Raw genomic sequence first — 23219 nt, 5'->3', positions numbered from 1 at the left:
GGCTTTGATCCCTATGTATGTGCAAGCAAGGAAAGCTCAGAGACCCAGGGGGGCAGGAGGAAAACACTAGCCATAGTTCTCTCTGGAGGGCAGGTTTTACACAATTACTCTTAGCTCTTCAGTTTTCAGGTTTCTCACCTACTTTCTACATTAGACATTTGTATAATATTTGAAGCATATGAAGTGTGCTTGAGTTACTTTTGTAAGGAAAAAAAGTGTTAAGAAACATTGCTTTAATGTTTTCTACATTTTCTCAAAAGTTCTAGGCTCAGAAACCTTATTGCTCTTGTACTAGTTTCTTTTCTCTCTGCCTCCACAGGAAGGAAGAGGGAATGGTTTAAAATAGAAGATGCCATAAAAGTGCTGCAGTATCACAAACCCGTGCAGGCATCATACTTTGAAACATTGAGGCAAGGCTACTCAGCCAACAATGGCACCCCAGTCGTGGCCACCACATACTCGGTTTCTGCTCAGAGCTCGATGTCAGGCATCAGATGACTGAAGACTTCCTGTAAGAGAAATGGAAATTGGAAACTAGACTGAAATGCAAATCTTCCCTCTCACCCTGGCTCTTTCCACTTCTCCTCACAGGCCTCTTCTTTCAAATGAGGCATGGTGGGCAGCAAAGAAAGGGTGTATTGATAATGTTGCTGTTTGGTGTTAAGTGATGGGGCTTTTTCTTCTCTTTTTATTGTGGGGTGGGGGTTGGGTGTGTAATTTGTAAGTACTTTTGTGCATGATCTGTCCCTCCCTCTTCCCACCCCTGCAGTCCTCTGAAGAGAGGCCAACAGCCTTCCCCTGCCTTGGATTCTGAAGTGTTCCTGTTTGTCTTATCCTAGCCCTGGCCAGACGTTTTCTTTGATTTTTAATTTTTTTTTGTTAAAAGATATCAATATAAGATGAAATCTTTCAAGAATTTGTCCTATAATGTGCTGTACAGTTCCGTAGAGTGGTCACTTCCACTGCAGGATACATTTATCTACACATTATATATCGGACATATAATATGTAAATAAATGACTTGTAGAAAGAGAAATTTGTTTAATTTTTCAAGATTTTTTTCTCTTGTAATTTGGGCATTTCTGGAATTGAGAGCCTCACAATTAATACACCTTTTTGTTTTTGATGCTAGTGGCTGGGCAGGTTGCCCTGTCCTCTCTCTATTTCCCAGTCGTTGACTGTAGGTATGGGAAGTGTTCAGCTACCTTCATAGTGCTCCCAGGACTCATGGCCTTTCCTTCTTTAAGCTGTATTTCCATACCAAGAAAGAAACAGGAAGAAACCTTTATTTTATTTTTTTTAATCAAGCTAGGAGCAAATGTCTCAGCCCAGATCTGTAAAAACAATGATAGAAATTGAATTCTGCCCCACATGTTGACAGTAGGGTTTGAACTGGATTCTTGGGATTGCTTATCTGAAAAACTGGAGCATCAGGTACCATTTCTGTCCTGCTGGTTTGGAATCTTTCCCGTAATGCTACTTATTACCGACAGCAACCTCTCTTTGTGTCCGTATATGCCTTACACCGTGCTGACCTGGATGTTGTCTTTGTGCTGTGAAGCATCCAACTGTACTTTGCAGGTGCATCAATGTAGTCCTGTCCCCGAACTGGGTAACCATGTTCCTGAAAAGTACACTGGGGAAATTCACCTGCTTGCTTGTCTTTGTAATGGCACGGCACTTGTGACTGCACCATGGAGCATGCTCAGAGCTATTACATTGGTCTCCCATCTCCCACCAGGATATGAAAGGTCCATATGGGAAGCCACGTAATCACTTATTACAGTGGTTACATAATACACTGGCTCACTGCAGACTCTCGTTTTTTGATACAGGTTTCGTGCTGGCTTCATTTGCCAATTGTGTTGTTTAGTTCGGAAGTAAGAGGGTCTTGAGATGGAGGGATAGGGAGGAGTACACTGACTGAGCCCTGGCTTAGAACAAGAGATTATCTCTATACCCCGATGTCATCTCCTTAGCCAAGATGTGAAATTAAAATCATAGTTCTCCTTATTTAAAAATTCTGATAAAGTACTCAAACTTTGAAAAACTTTTACTTTTCCCTCCTACTAAAAGAAATGTATGTACCTCATAGCCCTGTGTCATTTAGTGTTCAGCACTTTTGGGAACATCAGTTGGTGAACTTTCAATTTTGTTGTCTACTCGCCAGGCATGGTGGCTCATACCTGTAGTCCCAGCACTTTGGGAGGCCAAGGCAGGCGGATCATCTGAGGTCAGAGGTTTGAGACCAGCCTGGCTAACATGGGGAAACCCCTGTCTCTACTAAAAATACAAAAATTAACTGGGCGTGGTGGGCGCATATAATCCTAGCTACTTGTGAGACTGAGGCGAGATAATCACTTGAACCCGGGAGGCAGAGGTTGCAGTGAGCCGAGATTGCACCACTGTCGTCCTGCCTGGGCAACAAGAGTGAAACTCCATTTCAAAAAAGAAAAAAAACATTGCTGTGTACTCTTAGTTTACATCCTCTCTCCCAATCTTGAAACACAGAGCCAAAGAGCAGTTGTATTCTTGGGATACCATGATACCTCTGGGAAAGGAATTACATCCCCAAGGAGAGGTCCCATTGGAGAAGAACAACACTGTGGAACTTGAGTCTGAATGCCAACTTCCTATTCACATATCCTTCTTAAAAACAAACACACAGTTTCTTTTCCTGACCTAGAGCATTCTAAAGTTCTGTTCAAATAAAGAGCAAAATAAAGTAGATTTAACCAAGTGCTAAGTGGAATTCAAGAAACACATTCTTCCAGATAAATACTACCTTTATGGTATGGATTTGAAAGTCCTTTGCAGGAAAACAGTCAATACTCTTTAAAAATGAACTTCAGGGCTGGGCATAGCGGCTCACACCTGTAATCCCAGCACTTTGGGAGGCCAAGGCAGGTGGGTCACTTGAGGACAGGAGTTTGAGACCAGCCTGGCCAACGTGGCAAAACCCTGTCTCTACTCAAATACAAAAATTAGCTGGACGTGATGGTGCACGCCTGTAATCCCAGCTACTTGGGAGGCTGAGGCATGAGAATCACTTAAACCTGAGAGGCAGAGGTTGTAGTGAGTCAAGATCATGCCACTGCACTCTAGCCTAGGTGACAGATCGAGACTCTGTCTCAATAAATAAATAAGAAAATAAAACAGACCTGCAGTGCTAACAGTAATGTATTTATTTGTTAATGGTCTTTGAGTGTGTTTTGACTGGGCTAGTGTAATAATATACTACCCCGAAAGGGCAGTTTCAATTGTTGTTGGTGTCTTTGGGTCAGGAAAGTGAACTGTGCCAACAAGTATTTTTCAGTGACATGAATGGATTCCTGTTAATGCAGTTAACTGAGACACTGTGCTTATGCTTTCTTAACTGACAAAAAGAGGCCTTGTCCAACATCAGAATTGTTGAAACTGGTGCTGTTTTCTGTTGCACTGGGATTCTGATGATCTGGGATTTTCCCTCCCTGGCACCGTAAACACCATGGCTGTCTTTACTGAGAATGTTATCACAGTCCTTTAGTGATAGATTAGTTAGACCCATGGTTGCAATACCTTTATCTCCCCAAAGAAAAGAATCAAAAGAAAGCACAAAAACTACCCTGTTTGCAGAATATTTCATTGACATTGATTTGTCATTAATGCTACCAGTGCTGACCTCATTCAGACTTGGTAGAAACAGATTCCTATGTTTAGGGCAGATCCCTAGCCTCTCGCTCACAGTGAATTTGCATGTCCTAGATTCTGGTTATTGCTAGAGCATCCATTAAAGTCTGCCAAACTCAGGACAGAAAAAGATAGCAGTGGATTTAAAAAAATTTTTAGTTTATAAATTACAATCATTGGGGAAACACTAGTAAGGTCATGTGGTCTTTTGGACCAGGATTTTCTCCTCTCTTTCTCTGTGTGTATATGTGTGTGTGTGTGTGTGTGTGTGTGTGTGTGTGTGTGTGTGTGTGTGTGTGTGTGTGTGTAGGAGGACAGAAGGGCTACCAGGAGGTGTCAACCATGTTAGATTTTCTGTAGCCTTCCAGAAACAGTGCAGCCCATGAAACAGGAATCTTAATTTTCCTCATTGCAAATATAACAGGATAGAACAGTTAGTGAATTGACTGTTTTGTTTTTGCAAGTGTCTACCACTCCATCCGCCCTGCATGGAGAGGGCTCTCTCACTGCTAGGTCTAGGCTGAGCCATCTGGAAGGATCAAAGGGTGTGGGAGTATCACCGCCTCTCAGGCTGCAGAAGGTCTCGAGGGTGGTGTCACAGCAGGATTTCCGCCTTCTGCATTGCGCTGCACAGCCCCATGGAATGTGAGGCACTTGAGGCATTGCTTCTTGCAGCCTCTGGGGAGCAGAGTAGGTCACTGCCCTCTGGGAGTGTTTTGCAGTAGTTTTGTAAATGTATTGCTACATAGTCAAGTTCCTTTGTGGCAAAGAAATATTTTGTTTTGCTATTAGGAGCCAGCCCATGTATTGCCTCTTAGGCTTGCTTGCTTAGAAGAAAAAAGTCACCCTTTGTGGTTTTTAAAAGAAGAAAAAAATTCTGTGCCGATCTGTTCCTCCCCCTGCTCGTTCCCTTTTCTCTACATACAGTGCTCATTGGGGGCTCCTGCTAAACCTTCTTAACCAGAGAAGTAATAGGTACTTGTTAGACCTGAGTGTACATTTCACATGTTATCCTTCACCTATTTCTCATTTTCTTTTTTTTTTGGGGGGGGGGTGTTCTGTATCAATTTAATTTGGCTTCCATTACATCTACTGAAATCAAGGCCATACTTATTAAACACGATACTATGTTAATGACTGTTCCTCTTCCCCTACCCATTTCTCCACCATCTACATGCTTTTTAGGCCATACCTATCCGCTCTCTGGGAACTGAGGAATGGAGACACTCTCCGTCATAGACCTAAGAGGCACTTCTTGTGGATATGTGGATGTCCAGTATAAGATACTGCAGCGACAGCAGTTTTGCTTTTCAGAGCAGAGGCCTGGCATTTTGTTTCCACCTTCCTGTGCTAAGAGAGTCCAGTAATTAAGCCACATTCACTCCTTGGAAAAAACTCTGTGTTGTATCAGAACCTCACCGATGGTTCATGGGCTTCCAGCAGAATATATTCCTCCCTTTTATTTATAGAAGAGTATACAGAAATTCATCTGGACAGAAGGAGTCTCTCTATGTAATAGGGACCCTTCTACTATTGCTCACAATCAATCAATGGTCCAGATGGCAATTATGATTTTCCACATTCCTCTGAGCTGCTCTCTCCTGAAATCACTCTGCAAATTTTGTTGACCAATTTGCAAACAGAAGAGAATGCAGTGGCCTACCCAACCTAGAAATCTATTCTGCCTAATTCCCTTAAAAACACCATTGAGAATGCAAAATAAGTCCCTTTTTTGTTTTTTTGCAGAAGCACTACAAGAAAGCGTGTCTAAAACCACAGAACTATGCACACACACACACACAGAGACACATATGCTCGCACACACACAGAGTTGGGATCAAAGAATCTTACCCAATACATAGTTGGGGGAGCACGGGAAAAAGCTGGCAAGAGGGGAGATGGAGAGATCTGATCAGCTAAAGATGTTGGAATGTTACAGTATGGCATGGAAGTGGTTCCTGGGCTATACAAAAAAGGGGGTGGGCAGGCAGAGAGAATGATAAATCCAGGCTACTAGAGAGAGGTTCAGTGGCCATGCATGAGTTAAAGATAGTAGAGGCCAGTTTACATGGATGAAATGTTATATTATGGAGTGGTCATTTGAAGGAGGATGGACTTGCAATGGTCCAGGGGAGGAGCATCTGCTTAGCAGGACACCTCCATGGTCTGGTGTCTGTCCAGGACATCAGGGGACTCACAGGATTCTTGAGTTCCATCTGACTGATTGCTGGTGACAGACCGGCTGAAGGGACTTTCTCCAGAGCCGAGGCTACTCGAGGTTGAGTGGGTTCGTGATCGGGCGAGCCGAGTCATGCTGGCAGATGGTATGTAGCCCATTCCCTGCAAAAAGTACTTGAAGGCCTCTTTGAGCTTCCCAGGCTGAACTACCTGGGGCAGTCCCCCACAATCTGCCATCTTTAGCGGAGTTGTATTTACAGGGTTCAGGCGGGAATTGCATTTGACCACAGCCTCAACTGCAGGCGAATTGTCCCTTCCACCAGTAAAGTAGAAGACTTTAATGTTTTTGATTTTATCATTTTGGCCCAGTATGGGTCTTTTGATCTCCAGGTCTCAGCGTCCATTGTAGGAATTCAAGAATTGCTGCAGGTTGTCTTGGTTGATGTCTTGGGCAATATGCATTCTGTAGGTTTGGATCAGGTCCAGGTTGGCCTGTAACTCTTCCGGCCCAAAGTGATGAGCCAAAATAATGTCCACAACATTGGTTGTCAGGCCAGAGAGTTTGGAAGCTGCCCAGTCAATCCAGCCTTTTGCGCAAGGGTCAACATTAATGAGCACAAGGCCTTCCACAAGCTCTGGATGGTTGAGTGCAAATCTGCTGAGGATGTAAGCTCCAGCTCCAACTCCAATACCAATGATGCTTTTCAGGCTTAGGTGGGTAAGAACAGGAGGCAGCATTTCGGCCAGCTCATCCATTGTGGGGTACTGATACCCTGTTGGGAAAGAGGGTGCACCTTCCTGCTGGCCTGGGGCATCCACATGACAGACAGCAAAATGCTGGGTGATCTCGTGCATATCCTCAGAGTTAAAGAATGCATTGAAACAGGATTTATGGTTGAGGCCAATGTCATGATACATTGGTATAACTGGTCTGTTTCCTTTGGGTAAGCCTCTTATAGTGATGTGGACCACACCATGTGTTTCTATGTCATGTTCCTGACAGTCAAAGTCCTGGAAGTTTCGTGTACCGTTCTTATTTTGATCTATGTGAGCTGAACATCCTGAAGTTCATCCATGAGGTCAGATGACGAGAGTAGAGGAGTTGCAAGAATAAATTGGTAACTCTGAGGCGCGGGCACCCGCCGTGAGTGCAGCAGTGGCGGCGGCAGCGGCGAGAGGGGCGGAGTTGTCATTTTCATCTAGTACTTTCTTAATGCCTCTGTTGGAGTCCCCATCCTCATCTTCAAAAAAAAAAAAAAAAAAAAAAGATGAGCCTAAGCCACATGCATTTTTTAGTTCACAAAAAGGATTTAATAGCCACATTGTGATTTTTGCCACAACTGTTGTGATTTAATATTCTCTAATATCAAGGGTGGATTTAGAATTGAAGGAAATACCTGGAGAAATCACAGTGGGATGAATTTTTGCTTTAAGAGAAATGAGAGTTGGCTGTAATTGATAATACAGCTTTATCCTACTCTCACCTGCATTTCAGCAAATAACCCTCATCTTTACAAAACATAGGACACTTGTGAGACAGTTAAGCAGCTATGGGGAGGGAGGACATTATTGAATGGTGATTAAATAATGCAGATGGCCCTTCTGTTTCTTAAAGACGGTGGAAGAGGTCAGACTGCTCCATTGAGGTGGCAGTGATTTATTCGGAGTCCTGTTGGATAGAGCCTATCTCCTCGAGGCTACAGAGGCTTCTAGGATATGGAGCTGTGCATGTTAGTGACTCAGCCTTGCCTTCATCAGGGCACCCACCTAACTTGGAGCAAGTGGGAGAGGACCCGAGTCATCCTTTGTGCTGTTTGGTGAGTTTTGCAGTGGAGACTTCACCATCCAGGAGAGCTGTGTTTCTTTGTCACTTGGGGTATCACCTAAAAATGAAACATTTGATATTTTAAGGTATTAAAACAAAAAAAAAGTGAATTGGGGAGCATTGGCTGCAGTCCCTAAAAGATACTGTTATCTGTGCATCACGTTGACTTGAGGTCACCACAGGTCCTGGGAGCCCAGAGAGTTCAGGCATGCTCTCCTTTGGAGGCCAGCAGCCTTTCACAAACCCTGCCTCTAAAAGGGTGGTTTCACATTTGACCATGTTTTTGCATTAGCCTCAGAAACTCTTGTCTTTAGCTGATAACCTTTGAGGTATGTGAGAAGGTTAGTTGGAGCATCTGAGAAAAATGATACCTCTCACCTTCAAATTAATCAAATAGTTTGTCCTCCTAGTCCCCTTATAAATTAATAAATGGAGGACCGGGCATGGTGGTTCACGCCTGTAATCCCAGCACTTTGGGAGGCCGAGGCGGGTGGATCACGAGGTCAGGAGTTCAAGACCAGCCTGACCAGTATGGTGAAACCCCATCTCTACTAAAAATAGCAAAATTAGCCAGGCATGGTGGCACACTCCTGTAGTCCCAGCTACTGGGGAGGCTGAGGCAGGAGAATCGCTTGAACCCGGGGGGCAGATGTTGCAGTGAGCCGAGATCTCACCACCGCACTCCAGCCTAGGCGACAGAGCAAGACTCTGTCTCAAAAAATAATAATAATAATAATTAATAGGAAGAGAATCCCATTTTGTGATGATTTGGGCACACTACTTGAGCTGAGGCTAGCAGTCATGTGATTTTGGCTGTCTCTGACCTGAAGCTTTGTTTACAGTGATAATTTGGTGAGTTTGAGCTTGTCTTAGACAATAAGACTGTCCACCTGGGGAGGGGAGCTTATCGGGAACCCATGTTAACTCAGAATGCTGAAGAAAGTGCTTTTAGCCAAAAAAGTAAGATTGCTACCTAGAAGGTGGAAAGAAGTCATTGCTTCTGTTCCTCCAGCAGTCAGTTGTTTAATAACTCTAGGTTTCCTTTCGTTTTTATCCCCAGTTCTTAGGTACTAAAACTTATTTGACTTCCTATCAGGAAGCAGACAAAAAAAGCACCATTTAAAACCCTGGATAGAGGCTTTAAAGGATACAAAAACAGCAGCATTGTCATTTTGTTCATCACCATTTTGATGTGCTACCCATTCTTCCACCCTCCCTTTCCTGCCCCCAAGCCTCCCAGCCAGGCCAGATGTGAAGATTATATTAATCACTGATTCAGAGAACATTAATTCTTGTCTGGATTAATTACCTACTAAATTGCTTATTATCTGTGACTACCTTGCAGAGAATATCTCAACAGTGCAGTAAATTAGCTCTCCTAGACTTGAGCTTCCAGCCAAGCATTTAGATCACTCTTAAGCCTTTGTGGAATTCTGAGGAAGAAAAGCAAGATGCTTCAATGCCAATGCTGGGCCTTAAGACTCTAATCCCCTCCCTGTAGGGTGGGGCAAGTGGCTCAGCTTTGGAAAATCATTTTGCCAGTAAGATTGCCTGTGAATTCCTTTTAAGAAGTCGTCCTGATCTGAGCCTGTCTTCCTGAGCACTTTGGTGCTAAATTGAAAATGGTAAGCTAAAGCAGTGACAGATCCACATAGCCTCTTTAACCTCTTTATTGTCTTGCCAAAAAAAAAAGTTTCTCAGGTTAAACCTTGGTCTTTAACCTCCCTTTGTTGTGGAGAAAAGGTGTCACTAATCAGTGGTCCAAAGGATATCTAGCTTTGGTTACTCAGTTCCTGCAGCAAAACAGATACAACTTATGCCAGGGAAGGCAGAGGCTGATATGGAGACACCCAGGAGCAGGAATAAGAAGGGATAGGTCTGTTCCACATAGAACCTCCCCAGATCTGAAGTTAAGTCTTGGAGAGTTTCCAAAGTGCTGAAGTAAAAAGGAGACTTGGAGGGCCTTTGCTTAATGAACAAGAGGCTTATGTCCTCCCAAGAACATGAAGGAGTTCAGAAGAGAGTAACAGGTACCTAAGCTATAGCTCACAGACCGAAACCTGCCCACTCACCCTGGCCCTGGTGACTGAGAGCATTTTTGCTCAGAATTTTCTAAGAGGACTCTCTCTTCAGAAATCCAATTTGCTACCAGAATTTTGTTTAGCCTTTGAGAATCTCACCCTTTCACTTGCATCTGTGAATGGACATAGATGTGTTGCTCAGGGATCAGAAACATCAGAGTCCAGGGCCCAGTGGCATGGTGTTGCATTAGTAGTTAGAAAAGTGATTGGTCAGCTCTACTATAAAAGAAATAAGTATGTAGTACAGTTTTGTAAATGTCAGGTCTGTTCTATTGTTTCATGATCTGAAGACTATCAAACTGGTTGATAATCAAAGAAAAGGTTGGTGGTTAGAATAAGTAAAATTTCAGTTAGAAAGATAGCTTGCCAGTTTTCCCTGTGCTTAATTAAGGAAGTCAAGAGTATTTCAGGATGTTGAGAACTGGTGTAAAATGGAATTGAAGTGTCTCTCACCTTCTTAGGTGTATCAGAGAGAGGAAGTGGAAGGACAGTAGTAGCATCTTCATACTTACTTTTGCCAGCCCAGCCTCCATTTCAAAGACTTTGTCTTCCATCCTATCCAATGACATGGTCAGGGATGGGCTCTGAGGAGGCAGTGAGGCCCCACCTTGGTTTGCTCAGCTGTGGTGTGTAGTCTCCACACAGCTTAAGGGTTTTTAAGGAGTTTTCTCACAGGATTACCTCCACTCCACTCATCTACCATCAGCATCAGAAAGGTTAACATCCCTGGGACCATTCCACTTATAAAAGAGCTGAACTAGTGTGCTTTCTCCCCTTTTCCAGGTGTGCCATCCATATAGAGTCTCCTCTTGGCCAGGTTCAACAAGTGTTTCCAGGGAACCCTGTGGCTTGAGCCTAAGTAGCCAAAATGTATTAAGTTTTTCCAGAGGACAAAAGTATTTCTTGTCCCTTTTCCCTCATGCTTATATGTTTTAGCTGAGGTTTAAAAGGCCAAGTTGAGTAATGTCTCTGGAACTGAGACAGAGAGCCAGGGACCCATGTACCCAGGGACCAGTCCCCTGGGGAGTCACACAGTGGCTCAGACTAGACTGCTGTGTCCCACCAGAACTCTGCTGCTGTTCATTTCCATCAAGACCACCCAGGAAAGCAAGTAAGTTAGCCTTCTCATCATTAGGTCACCTAATCTCTTGGGCTGCAGGGTGAGAGCATATATAGATCTCCTGTTTAGACAGTGTGTTCATAATTGTAGAAAGGGATAGAAAATGGAACAACCAAAAGGCTGCGTCATTTTTGAAGAGGATGGCAAGGATGACCCCAAATGAGCTCAACAAAACTGGGAATCCAAGGAATGCTGCTTGTAGGGAAAGAGAGGTCAGTTGTGGTCCTTAAACCTCTTGGCACCTGGTGTGGGTTATAAAACAAGGAGTTGGAGTAAAATGGTCCTTACCTCCAATCCAAATGCTGTCCAGGATTTGGGAGCTACCCAACCTGTGGGTATATGGTGTTGGTTTCCATTTTTTGTTTGCGTGTTTCCAAAACAATCTTGCTTGGTACTGCATGGAAAGTTCAAGCTTTTCTTCTTGCCCGCTCAGGACCACCTGTCTGGGCTGGCCTCTTTCCTGTGTCTTCACAGCGTTCCTAAGGAAGATTTTTGCAGCACTCTCTGGAGCTGAGGGGAGTGGAATTTGGTCCAGAGAAGGCGGAAGGAAATAGTTTTCCTGTTTCCTTTTCTCAAGGTGGATGTTTTCAGGCTTCCTTCACACCTCCTTCCCATGGGTGCGGCTGGCAGTACAGTCAGGTTGTGGAGGAGGGCTGAGAAGAAAGGGGCACTGCTTCAGCCCCAGGTTTGGTCTGAGACAGGTACACAGCAGATACCATCCCACCTTCCTCTCTTAAGAACAGGCCAGCCACACATATAATCCTTTCCCTACTTTACTAATATGTCCCTTATGTGGTATCAGCAACGGAGGACAGGCAGACTTAGCCCCTGCCATCTGGAGAGAATGTTGTTACTACCCGTAAAACTTGACCACCCCCATACCCCACTCCTTTTTGTAAAAACAAATGCTTAAACCCGTGAGCCTGCCATTCCTTTCTGTGTGTTAATCAGTTTCCTTCCATTTGAGCTGTGTGGGAGGGAAGGGCATTGAAACTGTAGGTTGTAATCTTGTGCCAACCAATAAAAACCAGTATTTCACACACATCCCTTTTAGTGTCTGGTGTCTTCTTTCTAGAGGTTTCCCTTGAGTCCTTCATGTCAGTATTTTGATTTCCCCCACTCGTCTGCTGGATTCTTCGGAATTGCCCTAGAGGTCAAGGGGGATCCCATGGAAGATTTGGTGTGCAGGGCATTCAGGTGAGAGATGCAGTGGAGAAGCCAGAGGCTATTAAAATCAGCATCATGTTGTATCTTGCCGTCCTTCCAACCAGGTGCCCAGAGACAGCCCTGGTTAGACGGTCAGTGCCCAGTGCTGAGGAGAGGGCCTGTCCCCCTTAGCCAGGGAGGCTTTCTAGGGGGCGCAAAGGAACTGGAAGGGGAAAGAGGTGAGCCACATCCAGAATAAGGAAGCATCGCAAGAAGTTGCTTTCCTCTGTGTGGGGTGGAATCAGGAAGGGTGGAGCCTTCCTGATTTTTGGAGTTGTGTAGTGATAGGGCTTGCAGGCAGAGAATGGGTGGGTGTCTTCAGTGGGAGAGCAGTGTTGAGCTGTAATGGAAAATAAAGTCTGATGAGATCAAATTATGGAAAACCACAAAAGCCAGTCCAGAGAGTTTGGTTTTATGCATGGGCGTGTTTCTGAACAGGGCAGTCATGTGGTATCAACCATGTCTGAGGAGGAGCCAGCAGGAGAGTTTGGAGTGGAGCAGTCTGGAAGCCGTTGTGATACCATGCATGAGGCTCTGCAGACTCAAGGAGTGCACTGGAAATGCAGTGGGGGGATATAGAAACAAGAATGAACAGCATATCACAGAGAAACACCCATCCACCAAGACACGCTGGCTTCTCCAGGATGGGACTCTGTTGGCATCACCACTGGTCAAGTATTTTAAGCCAAGAAACCTGATGGGATCAGTGGAAGAGAGTCGCTTCCAGGAACAAGACTCACACAAATCTAACTCATAAGAGACTAATGTATGTGCCTAGATGCTAATCGGTTCATTTATATGATGGTAAACATCAAAGTTACCTGGTTTGTGTACTGGCTGGTGGTATGGGAGGCCAGAACTAGGCAGAAAGTGGGTTACTGAGCAATAATAATAACCTGTTGACCATTCTACCACAGGACGAATTCCCTTTCAGTTGGTCAGAGAACTCTCCCCCTAAAATTCTGGTTCTGCAGGCTTCCTTTGTCCATTCCATGATGATCACCCTTCATTCCTCCATCAAAGGATTCTTCCTTTTGCCAGATTCAGTGTGTATGATGAGGCTATGAGCTCATACATGCTGATACAGGTGATGTACTCAGGAAACCACCAACTGGCCACCTCTAATTGGGATTTGAGTGTTCTGGAAACTCCCCACTCGCCCATGTCAGATCATTATGGACCATTCTAAAGCTGATCCATCATCACATTTACTACATGATTGTTTCATTTGCAGAGGGTAAATGGCAAAGTTCAGGATTACCTTTCTGCAGCCTAGTCTTCCAATGGACTGCAGGACTTGTGGCTAGAGAGAAAGAACTCTAAAGAGACGCCCCAAAACTTCGGACGTGGGTGGAGAGAGAAAATCAGCCCTAAGGACACCATTGCAGCTCCTGTCATTGTGGGGACCAGCATTGCACTTCCTCCATCCTTTGTTGACATGCCGGGTGGTAGCACTGACCGTGTAGGCCAGTTTGAGTTGGTAGAATAACTGCTCATCCCCAGTCAGGGTGGCTTCCATCTCTGGACACCTGATAACTATTCCAAGAAAGCCTGGTGTTACAAGCCATGGCTTTGCTTGCTTTCTGGTTTCCAACAGATTGAGGCTGTGAAGGATTTATTTTATGTCCTTGATCTTGTGACACCAAGCTAACATCTCAACATCTGAGGATGTAGCCATGAGGTTCCATGTTCTATGTTCTGAATACCAGCAATGTGCTAAACCTAGGACACACAGTCCTCACAGAGGCACCTGCTTGGGTGACAGATGGCATGAAATGGGAGAGGTGACAACCTGGGAAAAGTAAGCCTGGGGGGGGGGGGAAGTGAAGTAGAAAAGACCAATATCAGAGAGAGCTCAGGTGGGAGGACCATGGAAGGACGAGATGGAGATAAGAAATTGAGAAAAGGGAAGAAGGACAGTCATTCATCCAAAGGCTGCCTGCTGTAATAGAAGATACAAATGTTGGGAATTAGCCCAGGATGCAGGTGTCTGCTTCTCTGCTGACAAGCTCTTTGATCCCTGCTCCCTCCTGTTCAGTGGGGGAGAAGTCTACTTCGCAGGATTATTGTGTTAAGTGTGAAGGAGTGTGTGTGACACCAAAGTCAGGGTGTGATTATCAAATGGTGGCACCTCTTTGGAAATGCCAAGGCCTGTGCTGAGTTCACTAAATAAGACACAAAGTCAACAGACGCAAGTAATCACAATGCAAAACGATACATGCAATACAAGAAGCCCGAGGGAGTGCCTAACTCCTCAAAGGAGGCATCGTCTGAGAGGATCCATGAGGGATGCGTGGGATCCCAGCGTGAAGGGACAGCATGTTCGAGGGCAGAGCACTGTGTTCAGGGAACATGATAGGGATAGTGGGCAGGGAGGAGGGAGAGGCAGGCAGTGCCATGGGAAAGGTTAGCTGGGGTCAGGTGGCTTAGCAGGCTGTGTTTGAACTTTACTCTGCATGCCTGGGAAGCCAACAATGTTTTTAACAGAACAGTGACTGCATCAGGTTGGGCATTTGGGGAAGATGATACTATCTACTCAGTGTTTCTTGTGTTCCTGGCCAGGTGGTGGTCACTGTTTTACACTTAAGTCTTTGCAGTCCTATGAGGCATAGGTCATGGTAAAGGAAATGGAGGCTTAGGGAAGCTAACTGTTTTCTAAAAGACCTAGACAAATTTGTCTAAAAACCACAGGGTAAAGCACCAAGGATGTCTAAGACAATTTGGAGAAACTGCCAGGGAAAACACAGGACTACAATGGAAGTCCTATGTTCAATCAGTATCAAGACTTAATATAAAGGTACAGTAACTAAATGTGATAAATGGAATAGCTGGATAGAAACAGAAGTCAATTAGACAATAAAAGTGAGCAGGGCACCAAAAAACAGACCTGTGCATACATGGGAATATGGTAGGAGCCAGAGGAACCATGCACCTGAGTGGGGAAAGGAAGAGATCTTTAGCAAGTGGTGTTGGGACTATCAGTTAACCAAACAGGAAAAAATGATATAGCAACCAGGCACAGTGGCTCACACCTGTAATCCCAGTGCTTTGGGAGGCAGAGGCAGGAGGATTGCTTGGGCCCAGAAGCAGGAGGCTACAGTGAGCTATGATTGCACTAGTGCACTCCAGCCTAGGACACAGAGGGAGACCTGACTCAAAAAAAAAAAAAAAAAAAAAAAAAAAAGCAGTGGCTCACGCCTGTAATCCTAGCACTTTGGGAGGCCAGATCACCTGGGGTCAGGAATTAAAGACCAGCCCCGCCAACATGGTTAAACCCCATCTCTACAAAAAATACAAAAATTAGCTGGGCATGGTGGTGGGTGCCTATAATTCCAGCTACTCGTGAGACTGAGGCAGGAGAATCGCTTGAACCTAGAAGGTGGAGGTTGCAGTGAGCCGAGATCACACCACTGCACTCTAACCTGGGCGACAGAGCAAGACTCCGTCAAAAAAAAAAAAAAAAAAAAATCCCTACCTCACACACCATATGAAAATAAATTCACGAATATGAAAAAAGACTCATAAAAACGTTTAGAAGAAAATGTGGAAATTAAGTAACATATCCAAGGTAATAGAAGAACTGCAGTTCAACATGGGGGTCTAGCGTGCCAGAACTTGCCCACTTGGCAGTTCTTTCTTGGTCACTTCAGACTGTAAGAAGGACCAGGGCAAGGAGAAACTGAAGGTGGGGAGGGGCGAATGAGGGCTGGATGTGCACCTGGTCCCTACACACCTCACAGGAAGGGTTGCAAGGGAGGCAGAGGGAGGGACTTCCTCATGACAGCACCATCACTCAATAAACAGGCACTGGTGATGGGCCTAGATGCTGACAGGTGTCTTGTGTGTGAGAGAGAGACCATCAGGTACTCCACAAACATCTATTGAGGGCAGATGGGTGGTCATTATGCTTAGGCAGGTGTGAAGAGGATGCAGATAAAGCAATAGCAGTGAATCCTTGCATGAGAGAGCAGGAAGGATTTTAGGGATCATCTAGTCCAATCCTCTGTTTCACAGATTTAGAAATAGACACAATTAGAAGGGATTTCACCAGTATTCTAATTTGGAACTCTAAGTGGAAAATACAGATCATTGGCCATGCTGTAAATAGCTGCTCTGTTTCTATTGACATGATAATCTTTTTTTAAAAATGGTTATCCTGGCTGGGCATGGTGGCTCACACCTGTAATCCCAGCACTTCAGGAGGCCAAGTCAGGTGGATCATTTGAGCTTAGGAGTTTGAGACCAGCTTGGCCAACATGGCAAAATCCCATCTCTACTAAAAATACAAAAAAATTAGCAGGGTGTGGTGGTCCATGCCTGTAATCTCAGCTACTCGGGAGGCTGAGATACGAGAATTGCTTGAACCCAGGAGGCGGAGGTTGCAGTGAGCCAAGATCGCACGACTGTACTCCAGCCTGGAAGCCAGAGTGAGACTCTGTCTCCAAAAACAGGGTTATCCCACTCTGGCCACCAAACTCTATCAGCCAGTGCCACATCAAGACCCATGCCCGTGACTTCATCACTCATTCACCATTAATTACTCCATCTTTCTTGTCCCCATGTCCTTCCAGTGTAGTCTCCCTCAGAATTCCAGACCTGAATTAATCCATCTTTTTTTTTTTTTTTTTTTTTTTTCTGAGATGAAGTCTTGCTCTATCACCAGGCTGGGGGGTAGTGGCGCAATCTTGGCTCACTGCATCTCCACCTCCTGGGTTCAAGCAGTTCTCCTGCCTCAGCCTCCTGAGTAGCTGGGACTACAGGCGCATGCCACCACAGCCAGCTAATTTTTGTATTTTTAGTGGAGACGGGCTTTCACCATGTTGGCCAGGATGGTTTCGATCTCTTGACCTCATGATCCGTCCGCCTCGGCCTCCCAAAGTGCTGGGATAATCCATCCATTTTCATCCCCTCCTATGTGAGAGCTGAGCCTGCCCAGAGAAAACCATATATACCATGGGGTCACTATGGGTTCATGTCTCCCCTCCACTCAACCTCCAGTGCTTCCTGTCAATAGCCAGTGACTATCACATTGACAAGTCCAAAGGTCACTTAACAGTTCTCATCTGACCACTGGCCCCCAAATCCTGTGGTGTCCTTGGCAATATTTCTTGTTCTCTTCCTACCCATAGCTTTCAGGGTAAGGTTCCACCTCCTTAGATTAGTACCCAATACCTTTTGTGAGCTGGCCCCTGCCCACCTCACCAGACTAATTTCTTGCCACTGTCTCATCCTTGTTTTCCCCTGGCCTCATAGAACTTCTTACAGTTCTCCAAATGCATGCTACACCATCACACTGTTTCACAATTCACATGTTCTGTACCCTCCTTTGGGAAAGATCTCTGAGATACTTCTCCCTACGCTGGACTGTGTGTCTGCTTGGACATGCTCCTGTTCTGAAGGTGCCTTCTGAAGGAAGGAAAGATATTTCTCCATTGTGGTATCCAGCTAAGTGGTGCAGAGCAGGTACCCTGGAAATGAAATATGGGTTGGAACAAGCAAAGAGCCAAATGACATTTTGGGGATGTCCGCCACACAAGAAATGTGTGCCAGTGTCACCTGGTCCCCTCAACCCCCTCCCTCCACATACCCCTTCACTTCCCCCAAACTCTGGAAGCAAATGCAAGGTCCTCTGGGACCCAGTGCCAGAGACGTTTGGAGCAGGTGGGGAGAGCCAGGTAAAGAGGCTCTTCCCTTTGGGGCAAGGGTGACATTCAAATAGTGTGGCACCCACTGACCAGTCAGAACAAACACGTGATGGAGGCTTCTCCTCTGAGGCCCCTTCCCCAGGTTTCTCTTCCTGCCTTGAGTCTGGAGGGCAAGGGAGTAGGAGGAGGAGGTGCTTTTCTAGGATAAGGAAACCCTCAGTTCTTGCTGCTCCTCTTAGCTCAGCAGCCTGTGAACTCTCCCAGACTTGGGGCAAGAGCTAATGGGAGGCTGGTCACTTCCTGCCAGGCTTGTGCCCAGGCAGAGGAAGCCAAGTTTGGGTGAGCCTGGAAAGGAGGAGAAGAAGAGGGGAAGTTATGGGGGCTTGCAGTTTATGGGGTGGAGTTGAGGAAAATGTTTTGCTTGGGGCAAACTCCATCTGAGGAAGTTGAGTGGACCAATTATAATAGCTAATATTATTTTTCTAATGTTTTTCAACTTATAAAACACTCTCCCATCAGTTCAGACCATTCCTTGAACACCTACTACCTGCACAGGCCCAGGACCCAGACCTTCACATCTACCTTGAGGGGCAGGTACTTCCATCCCCGCCTCGCTGCAGAGGCAGCTGAAGCAGGGAACTGGAGGACAGGAGGGAAAATCAGTTGAATGTGGAGCAGGTTGGGAAGGTGAAGGAAAGCTGGGGACGGAGAACAAATACCTTGCAAGTCAGGCCTCTGGTGTTGTCAGGGGCTGGTCAGTGAGGGGTTCCCTCCATTAAATCTTCAGGACTCACTTGTCCCTTGGGGGTATGCAGGCCCGGCATAGGCACTCATCCTCCCTCCCCCTAGCCTGGGCCCTGCCCAGCCCCACTGACCCCTTACCTCAGAGTGGGGTGGGAGCCCGAGGCCGACCTGGCCCCAGCTCCAGCCTCCCACAGGAGACCAACAGGCTTCTTACTGGCTGAGATGGTGAGAAAACCGCTCGAGTGAAGGCAGGAAAGTGGGAAAACACAGGGGCTGCACAAGGAACACCAAGTGATTTCACAAAGAAGTGAGTCAGTGTAGGGAAAAGCCTGGAAGGAGGCACCCCTGGGGTCAGGACACGCTGGGCTGGCCTGGCAAGGCTGGGCCTGTGCAACAAAATGGCAGGCAGGAAGAGTCCGCGGGCAGCCTCAGCTCCTCTTCCTTACTGTGTCCGCCCCTTCCGAGTCCTTGGAGCTTGGTCTGTGGAGTCATCAGTCATTAATTCCACTATTTAATTTTTAAAAGACTCCTTAAGAAACAATTTTTTTGGGCCAGGCTCAGTGGCTCACACCTGTAGTCCTAGCACTTTGGGAGGCTGAGGTGGGAGGATGGCTTGAGCCCAGGAGTTAAAGACCACCCTGGACAACAAAATGAGACTCCTTTTCTACTAAAAATAAAAACCTGGCCAGGCATGGTGGTATGGGCCTGTAATCCCAGCTACTTGGGAGGCTGAGGCAGGAAGATCCCTTGAGCGCAGGAGTTCGAGGCTGCAGTGAGCTATGATGGTGCCACTGGGTGACAAAATGAGACTGTGTCTCTAAAAAAAAATTTTTAATTAAAATTAATTAATTAATTAAAATATTTAAAATAAATTTAAAACAATTTTAGGACAGGCACAGTGCCTCATTCTAGCACTTTGGGAGGCCAAGGCAAGAGAATTGCTTGAGCCCAGGATTTTGAGACCAGCTGGGACTAAAGGCACACGTCACCACGCTCTGCTAATTTTTTTTTTTTTTTAGTGGAGATGGGGGGGTCTCACTATTTTGCCCAGGTTAATCTCCTGTTTCCTGGCTCAGGCAGTCCTCTTGCTTGGTGTCACAAAATAATGGAATTACAGGCATGAGCCACCCCACCCGACTTTAAAAGGCATTCTTTATTACTTTTTTTTTTTTTTGAGACAGAGTTTCGCTCTTGTCACCCAGGCTGGAGTGCAATGGCATGATCTCGCCTCACTGCAACCTCCACCTCCACCTCCCAGGTTCAAGTGATTCTCCTGCCTCAGCCTCCTGAGTAGCTGGGATTACAGGTGCCCGCCACCACGCCCAGCTAACTTTTGTATTTTTCGTGGAGAGGGGGTTTCACCATGTTGGCCAGGCTGATCTCGAACTCCTGACCTCAGGTGATCTGCCTGCCTTGGCCTCCCAAAGAGCTAGGATTACAGGTGTGAGCCACTGCTCCCGACCTCTTTATCACATTTTTTAAAAAGTTGTATTGAGGCCGGGCGCAGTGGCTCAGGCCTGTAATCCCAGCACTTTGGGAGGCCAAGGCGGGTAGATCACAAGGTCAGGAGTTCGAGACCAGCCTGGCCAACATGGTGAAACCCTGTCTCTACTAAAAAACACAAAAATTCGCCAGGCATGGTGGCTAACGCCTGTAATCCTAGCTACTTGGGAGGCTGAGGCAGGAGAATCGCTTGAACCCAGGAGGCGGAGGTTGCAGTGAGCCAAGATTATATGACTGCACTCCAGCCTGGGCGACAGAGCAACAGAGTGAGACTCCGTCTCAAAAAAAAATAATAATAATAAAATAAAGTTTTGAGCTATAGAGCTATAATTAACATACAATAAGCTGCACATACTTAAAATGCATAATTTGAAAGGTCATGACATGTTTGCCTGTGAAACTATCACTGCAACCAAGATAATGTACATATCCATCACTGCCAAAAGTTTCTCTGTGCCCCTTTGTGCCCTCTCCTCTGGCCCTTGGCCCCCTAACCCCAGGCAAACACTAATCTGCTTTCTGTCACATTACATGAGTTTGCAAGTTCTAGAGTTTTCTATAAATGGAATCATACATAATAAATGTTGTATATGTTGTGAGGTATAGAGCCAAATTGATTTTTTCCATGTAGATATCCAATTATTCAACACCATTTGCTGAAATCCTCTTATTCCTAGTTTGCTGATTTTTCAATCATAAAAGGGTGTTGAATTGTCAAATGCATTTTTTTGCATCCATTGAGATGATCATGGCTGGCACAGTGACCCACGCATGTAATCCCAACACTTTGGGAGGCCAAGGCTGGAGGATTGCTTGAGCCCAAGTTCAAGATCAGCCTGAGCAACATAGTGAGACCCCCCCATCTCCACAAAACATTTTTTTTAAAAAGTTAGCTGGGCATGGTGGTGTGCACTTGTAGTCTCAGCTACTTAGCAGGCTGAGGCGGGAGGATCACTTGAGCCCAGGAAGCTGATGCTGCAGTGAGCCATGATCATGCTACATCATCCCACTGCACTCCAGCCTGGGCGACAGAGCGAGATTTTGTCTCAAACATAAATAATATAATATTTTTATTAAAAAAGAGAGAGATGATCATGTGGGCAGTCTTGTTTCCCACCATCACACTGCCAGTGCTCACCCTTGCCAGGTTGGCATGGAGTACCCTGACCCCACTACTCAGTACCCTTGGAGCTTCCAGTCACTTAGTATCTTAATCTCAGTGTCCCTAGCTTCAAAATGGAGCTAATGACAGCTACCTCATAAAGATTATTAGTAGACTGAAAGAAATAACATACACGGGATATGTTATTATCTCACTGTCCTATTAATGTGGTGTATGACATTGATTTTCTGGTGAACTACCCTTACATTCCTAGGATAAATCTTTGGTCATGGTATATAATCCTTTTTGATGTGCTATTGGAATTTTTTGTTTGTTTGTTTGAGACGGAGGCTCGCTCTGTTGCCCAGGCTGGAGTGCAGTGGCGCGATCTCTGCTCACTGCAAGCTCCGCCTCCCGAGTTCACCCCATTCTCCTGCCTCAGCCTCCTGAGTAGCTGGGACTACAGGCGCCCGCCACCTCGCCCGGCTAATTTTTTGTATTTTTAGTAGAGACGGGGTTTCACCGTGGTCTCGATCTCCTGACCTCGTGATCCCCCCGCCTCGGCCTCCCAAAGTGCTAGGATTACAGGCGTGAGCCACCGCGCCCAGCTTGGATTTTTTATACTAGTTTACTAGTAGTTGGTTGAGGGTTTTTTTGTTTTGTTTTGTTTTGTTTTTTGTTTTTTTGAGACAGGGTCTCACTCTTTTGCCCAAGCTGTAGCGCAGTGGCGCTATCACAGCTAACTGCAGCCTCAACCTCCCTGGGCTCAAGTGATCCTTCCACCTCAGTCTCCTGAGTAGCTGGGACTACAGGCGCATACCACCATGCCCAGCTAATTTTTTTGTATTTTCTGTAGAGATGGGGTCTCACCATGTTGCCCAGGCTGGTCTTAAACTCCTGGGCTCAAGTGATCCTCCCCTCTCAGCCTGGCAAAGTGCTGGGATTACAAGCATGAGGCACCACATCCAGCCTCAAGCAACTGTCTTGGCTCAATGTCCCAAGTGGCTAGGACTGCAGGCATGGGCCACTACGCGTGGCTAAAAATTTTTTATTTGATTGATTGATTGATTGATTGCAGACAGTGTCTCGCTCTGTCGCCCAGGCTGGAGTACATTGGCACAATCATAGCTCACTGAAGCCTCGAACTTCTGGGTTCGAGGGATTCTGCTGCCTCAGGCTCCTGAGTAGCTACGACTACAGGTGCTTGTTGAGGATTTTGTATCTATATTCATGAGGAATACTGGTCTATAAGTTTTCTTGTGGACTCTTTCTCTGGCTTTGGTATCAAGGTAATGCTGGCCTAATAGAATGTGTTAGGAAGTGGATCCTCTTCAATTTTTGCAAGAGGTTGTGTAGGGTTGGTATCCATTCTTTTTTTTTCTTTTCTTTTCTTTTCTTTTCTTTTTTTTCTTTTCTTTTCTTTCCTTTCCTTTCCTTTCCTTTTCTTGAGGAGTCTTACTCTGTCGCCCAGACTGGAGTGCAGTGGCGCAATCTCTGCCTCCCTGGTTCAAGCGATTCTCCCACCTCAGCCTCTCAAGTAGCTGGGATTACAGGCACGAGCCACCACGCCAAGCTAATTTTTGTACTTTTAGTAGAGTCAGGGTTTCACCATGTTGGTTAGCCAGGCTGGTCTTGAACTCCTGACCTCAGGTGATCCAGCTGCCTTGGGCTTCTAAAGTGCTGGGATTACAGGCATGAGCCATCGTGCCCAGCTGTTGGGAGATTTTTAAGCACTGATTCTATCTTTTATTATAGGTCTGTTGAGATTTTTTATTTCTTCTTTAGTCAGTTTAGATAATTTGTGTGTTTCTAGGAATTTTTCCATTTCATCCAGATTCTTATTTGTTGGCATGCAATTGTTCATAGTATTTGCTTATAATCCTCTTAATTTCCGTTAAGGTCAGTAGCAATATTTCTGCATTTATTTCTGATTTTAGGTATTTGCATCTTCTCTCTTTTTCTTAGTCTAAAGTTTTACTTTTTCTTTCTTTTTTTTTTTTTTTTTTTGAGACGGAGTGTCGCTCTGTCGCCCGGGCTGGAGTTTCACTGTGTTAGCCAGGATGGTCTCTATCTCCTGACCTCGTGATCCGCCTGTCTCGGCCTCCGAAAGTGCTGGGATTACAGGCTTGAGCCACTGCGCCCGGCA

At 45.7% G+C, this 23219-nt stretch overlaps 1 protein-coding gene and 1 pseudogene across 2 annotated transcripts in view; one reads left to right on the top strand and one right to left on the bottom strand.

Annotated features, from left to right (window-relative positions):
* NUDT3 (nudix hydrolase 3) overlaps positions 1-11917 on the top strand; it is a 123408-nt gene extending 111491 nt beyond the window's left edge. The window contains exon 5 of the mRNA XM_010358070.2: positions 320-11917. Coding sequence (XP_010356372.1) covers positions 320-498 — 179 coding nt within the window. The 3' untranslated portion in view covers positions 499-11917. The remainder of the gene's footprint in view (positions 1-319) is intronic.
* LOC115896926 lies at positions 5739-6799 on the bottom strand (annotated as a pseudogene). Its single transcript, XR_004056845.1, has one exon. The product of XR_004056845.1 is annotated as a protein NDRG3 pseudogene (transcript).
* Positions 11918-23219: the final 11302 nt, after the last annotated feature.

This window comes from Rhinopithecus roxellana, chromosome 4 (assembly GCF_007565055.1).
Source record: "Rhinopithecus roxellana isolate Shanxi Qingling chromosome 4, ASM756505v1, whole genome shotgun sequence".
Taxonomy (NCBI): Eukaryota; Metazoa; Chordata; class Mammalia; order Primates; family Cercopithecidae; genus Rhinopithecus; species Rhinopithecus roxellana.
This window is presented reverse-complemented; position numbering and strand designations above follow the sequence as displayed.